Genomic DNA, 6000 nt, shown 5'->3' with positions numbered 1-6000 from the left:
GATAACTTTTTAGTAGACATATGTCTCAAACAATATGTGGGACATACTTCTATTAAAAATTATTCTTTATTTATCTGAAATTCAGAGTTAACTGGGCACCTTGTATTTTTATTTTCTAAGTCCAGCAACCCCAGATAAGATGCTAGAATTGCCCCCAAAGAGGCACCATCCTCTTTTACCATTTCTCAAAACAAAAAGATGATGTGTTTATGAAAGGATATCTATAGCACGATAGCATCAAAAACAATAAAATACTTAGGAATACATTTAACCAGGGAGGTGAAAGATCGCTACAGCGAAAACTATAAGACACTGATGAGAGAAATCAAAGAAGACACAAAGAAATGGAAAGGCATTCTGCGTTCATGGATTAGAATTAATATTGTTAAAATGTCTATACTACTCAAAGCCATTTAGAAATTCAATGCAATTCCTATCAAGATTCCAATGGCATTTTTTACAGAAGTAGAAAAAACACTTCTAAAATTTACATGGAACCACAAAAATCCTGAAGAGTGAAAGCAATCCTGAGAAAGAAGAACAAAGTGGGAGGTATCACACTTCCCGATTTCAAGCTATGGTAATCAAAACAGTATGATATTGGCATAAAACAGCCACATAGACCAACGGAACAGAACTGAGTGCCCAGAAATAAACCCACACATATATGGTCAACTAGTATTTGACAAGGGAGCCAAAATACTCAATGAAGAAAACACAGTCTCTTCAATAACTGGCAAAATTGGATATTCACACATAAAACAATGAAACTAGATTCTTATCTTACACCACTCACACAAATTAACTCAAAATGGATTAAAGACTGAAATGCAAGATGGAAACCCATAAAACTCCTCAAAGAAAACATAGGAAAAAAGCTTTTTGACATGGGTCTTGACAAATGATTTTTTGGATGACACCTAAAGTACAAGAAACAAAATAAAGAGTAAACAGGTGGGACTACATCAAACTAAAAAGCTTCTGTGCAGCAGAAGAAACAATCAACAAAAGAAAAGACAACCTACGGATTGGGAAAAAATATCTGCAAACTATACATCTGATAAGGGGTTAACATCCAAGTTATAATAAGGAACTCACACAACTCAATAACAAAAAAACCAAATAACCCAATTAAAAAATGGGCAAAGGGCATACAAACATTTTTCCAAAGAAGATATATGAATGGCCAACAGGTAAGTGAAAAGATGCTCAACATCACTAATCATTAGGAAAATGTAAATCAAAATCACAATGAGATGTCACCTCATGCCTGTTAAAATGGTTAGCATCAAAAAGACAAAAGATAGCAAATGCTGGAGAGGATGTGGAGAAAAGGGAACCCTTGTAGGATTGTAAAGTGGTACCATCGCTACGGAAAACAGTGTGGAGTTTCCTCAAAAAATTAAAAATAGAACTGCCACATCATCCAGCATTTCCACTTCTGGGACTATATCCAAAGGAAATGAAAACACTATGTGAAAGAGATATCTGCACCCCCATGTTCATAGCATCATTACTTACAAAAGCCAAGGTATGGAAACAACCTAAGTGTCCATTGATGGATAATGGATAAAGAAGTTGTGAGATTACACACACACATACATACACACACACACAGTGAATATTATCCAGCCATTAGAAAGAACGAAATCTTGCCATTTGTGACAACATGGATGGAATTCGAATGCATTATACCAAGTGAAGTAAGTCAGACACAGAAAGACAAATACTGTATGATCTCACTTATATGTGGCACCTTAAAAAAAAAAATCATGGAAAAAGAGATCAGATTTGTGGTTACCAGTGGTAGGGGGTAGGGCTAGGGGAAATTGGATGAAGGTGGTCAAAAGGTATAAACTTCTAGTATATGATAAATAAGTACTAGGGACGTACTAGGGACGTAACATACATGATGTTATAGTTAGCATGACGACTACACTTAGCACTGCTGTACGGTATAGATGAAAGTTATTAAGAGAGTGAATCCTGGGCTTCCCTGGTGGCGCAGTGGTTGAGAGTCCGCCTGCTGATGCAGGGGACACGGGTTCGTGCCCCGGTCCGGGAAGATCCCACATGCCACGGAGCGGCTGGGCCCGTGAGCCATGGCTGCTGAGCCTGCACGTCCGGAGCCTGTGCTCCGCAACGGGAGAGGCCACAACACTGAGAGACCCGCGTACCACAAAAAAAAAAAAAAAAAAAAAAAAAAAAAAAAAAAAAGAGAGAGAGAGTGAATCCTAAGGGTTCTCATCACAAGGAAGAAAAATATTTTTGCTCTCTACTTAAGGTAATGGATGTTAACTTATTGTGGTAATCATTTCACAGTATATCAAATCATCGTGCTGTATACCTTAAACTTATACAGTGTTGTATGTCAATTTTATCTTAATAAATCTGGAAAAAATATTTGTGTGCTATTTGGAGATAATCAGAGACCAGCATGGTGCTTGATGATTCCTGCTGAATCATCTTACCGAAACCAACAGAGATCAGACCTGAACGTCTACGTTCACGTTTCCTATGATACACTGAATTATGTGAAGGGGTCGTGCAAAGTGTAATGTGCTGCTCTGCCTGCTTTGCTTTGTTTCTCCTTTTATGTGCGCATGTGAACTCCTCACAGAGATTGTAAACCCACCAGGGCAGAAACTGTCTCTTCTTTTTACTGGGATCCCCAAAGTCCAACAAAATGTCTGGGCACCAGCAGGTTCTTGGAAGTGTCATAGATGTTAATGAAGGTGAGACTTAAGGACTTTGGTCTGAAATCCAGTGGATGTTCCAGCAATCTCAGTGGGAGTTTACACTGTGCTCCAGGAGCCAGGCCAGAGGCCAGTGGAATTCGTTACCTTGTCTGGAAATAGAGCCTGTCTGCGCTTTCGGAGGAGTCCGTCGGGAGCCCTCCTCTGGTCTCTGCCCCAGAACAAACGGTCCCTGAGACCAGCAGAAGCAGCATCCTTCCTGCCACCTGTCAGTGAACTGCCGCCAGAGTGTAATTGTACCGGATGTTGTAAGAGGGAGTCTGAGGTAAATGAGGCCCCAGAGGAGTCAGGGGGTCAGCAGTGCCTTTTCTTACCTGTTAATGAAGCCTCATTAGAAACAGCAAGAAACTGTGCTGAGAACTGGAAGCACCCGTCTGCTGGGCTCTCCCTGACAAAGGATGATTAACTTAATGGCTTAAGGCAGCTGCTCTTTGAGATTACGGAGCCAAGGAGACGGAGTGTGTGCGGCCCAGCACAGCGTGTGTCTGGTGGAAACTCAGGAGGGTGTGCAAATCCATTCTCCCCTTCCTCCCATGGCTGAGACAGCTTCCAGGTTCTGGAAAATGCACAGCCATTCAGACACAGAAGTACCTCCTTCTGAGGCCCTCCCGCTGTGTTTAGGTTAGGGATTCAGGTCTTGGCTGGGGGGCAAAAATTCACTGTAACAAGTAAGAAAGAAAAGAAACAGACCTCAGTGAATGGGCATTTGATATAGCCAGGCGCACACTCTGTCTTCTGGGGAGGCCCTGGTACCCAGTGTTTCAGTCATGGGCACCCCTGGGGTGTGCAGCTGCGGAGGGGATTGGTGCTTTGCTGAAATGCAGCTTTGCTGAAATGCAGCATTAGGTGGTGTCTTGATGGTTTCTGTGCCTCAAACAACAGAGGGAATTGTGCAAAGGTGCCATACAAACTGTAAATAGCTGTCCTGCCCACGGGACTTATTATTACAATTTCTTTGATCCTGGAAGCCCAAAAGGGAAAGCAGCTGGAACAATTTCAACCAGGAGACCTAATGTCTTGCCTTGCTTCTCTTTCCAGCTTTCTTAAGGGTAAATAAGATTTCATTTGTTTATGTCGGCCTTGGCTATTTGGAAGCCCAGGTACTGAGGGAGGGTGTCTTCCAATGCGCCCATATTGGACACATCGTTCTGTCTGGATGAGCAGCTTACGTGAGGACGGAGATTCAGCTTGGATATTTTGGTCTGCAATTCTGTGTGACAGGTGGACTGACAGAAGCTTGGGGGAAGAATTGAGAAATTAAGTCTGGGCTGCGTGTGTGTGGTTTTGGAGGCATGCGAGACTGCGCTAGGACACAGGTGGTGGTTTCAGTTTTAATCAGAAGGCAGGGGAGTCTTGGCTGGGTATGTGGCGGATTCATGAACTATATTTGGCTGGCCTGGGCCCTGAGAGGGCTGGGGAAGGACCCTGGAAGTATATTCTGAGGCTGCAAGTGTAGGCAACCACAGCCTAATTCAACCCCCACAGATTTAAACTGAAGCTCCCTTTAAGCTGATCGAGAAGTGTTCTGCCAACAGCAGTGAAGCGGGTGTGTCTGTGCATTACTACCCACGAACGGCACGTGAAAGACACCCAAATACTTTGTGATGCCTGTGGTCATGATACACACAGACCCCCTCTGTAGCAAGAACGTTGCTTTTGCCTCCAGTGGTGGCAATCTTGCCCGCCACGAGCACAACTCTTGCCCAAGAAGCACATTTATGTTGATAAACCCAAGAGCAGCTGACCCTTGAACAACAGGGAAGATGGCGTCACGCTCAAGGACCCTTCCAGAAGCCTTTAAGAATGGCCCCAGGAGGAAAGGTCAGGCAGGTAAAGCGATATCCATCTCCATCCGACAGTGGATTGAACAAGGTGGGCAGACTGGAAGCCACACACAAAGCATTTATTTGGAGAGGGGCAAGGGAGGCTGCTCAAGCTACAGACTATTTGAATTCAGGCAGCAGGACACTCTCCACTTCCAGGAAGCTTTTCAGCTCAAGCTGAGCCAACTGGGGCATCCAGCAGGGAATCCAGCTTGGGATGGGGTGGGGAGGGGGAGGGAAGAGGCGGGTTGGGGGGCGTGAGGGGGTGGGGACTCCTCATGGAACTTGGTTGGTCACTCGGTGAGGAAGGCAGCATTTTCTTCATGAAAAGAGGGTGTTTCTCCATTAGCTGAAACAAACAAACAAAATGCAACAAACACATTTGAGTGAGACAAGCAATGGATGATGAAAATTAGTGAAGAAATCACAACAGAATTATACGAAAGGCAGGTGCCTCATGGAAAGAACTTGGCCTTTGGAACGAGACAGTTTGACTTTCAAATCCCACCTCCATGGTAATTAGCTGTGTGACCTTGGGCAAATGATTTAAGCTCTCTGAGGTTTTGTTTCCTGTCTGTAAAGTGGGGATAATGATGTAGTTCTGGCAGGGTTTTGTGGAGAAATGACGATAACATAGAGCTTAAGACTGTGCTGGCACATAGCAGGCACTCACTGGATGGAGTCCTTATATTCTTGAAGTAAATTCAGTCTATCTTGTTACTTTTTGGATTTGTTTAATACGATTTTGTGTATTCAGATATTCATAGGCATCTGAAAAAATTAGCTTTGTTACAAACATCTAGCTTTTATAATCAACAGAAATCAATCCAATAAAAAGACAGCTGGAAAGGAGCAGGATGACATGTTTTTGCTTGAAAGAGCAAGGGTTAGGTTGCTTCCATGTGGCCCTCTTGCCTTCTGGGAAAGAGATGGTAGAGAGCACACTGGAGACCCAGGAGACCTAGGCTCTGGACCAGCTCGGCCTCTTCCTCCTATTTTGATCATTGGCAAATGGCAAATCCTTTTCTGCTCTGGCCTTCTTATTCTCTCTGGAATCAGGAGGGGTTGTACTACGTAATCGATAAGTTGTCTCTTAGAGCTGCTATTCTACTATGTATTCTCTTCCTCATTCAATGTATGCGACGGAAGGGACCTTGGAGGGCAATATGAAGATATAGAATTGTGATAAAGGCTTCAATTTCCTTAAAAAGCTGGCAAGGAAGCTAAGCCCCAAGACTCATGCATATGCCACAGGAATCCTTACCCATTAAAAAAAGACTACATATATATGTGCATGTGTATACATATATGTATATATACCACATACACACATATATATACATAGACGTTTCCATGCCATTCCCAACCTCTTGCCTCTCTCCAGGATGGAGGCTGGAAAAGCTAAATAGTTGCTTTCCCAG

General features: G+C 43.3%; 1 protein-coding gene across 1 annotated transcript in view; it reads right to left on the bottom strand.

The window, feature by feature from the left end:
• Positions 1–3817: 3817 nt before the first annotated feature.
• BFSP2 (beaded filament structural protein 2) overlaps positions 3818–6000 on the bottom strand; it is a gene marked incomplete at both ends in the record, with an annotated part of 69015 nt that continues 66832 nt past the window's right edge. Inside the window, one exon of the mRNA XM_082625391.1 lies at positions 3818–3992. Coding sequence (XP_082481517.1) covers positions 3818–3992 — 175 coding nt within the window. The remainder of the gene's footprint in view (positions 3993–6000) is intronic.

This window comes from Mesoplodon mirus, assembly GCF_964341445.2.
Source record: "Mesoplodon mirus genome assembly, chromosome: 6".
In the NCBI taxonomy this organism is placed as follows: Eukaryota; Metazoa; Chordata; class Mammalia; order Artiodactyla; family Ziphiidae; genus Mesoplodon; species Mesoplodon mirus.
This window is presented reverse-complemented; position numbering and strand designations above follow the sequence as displayed.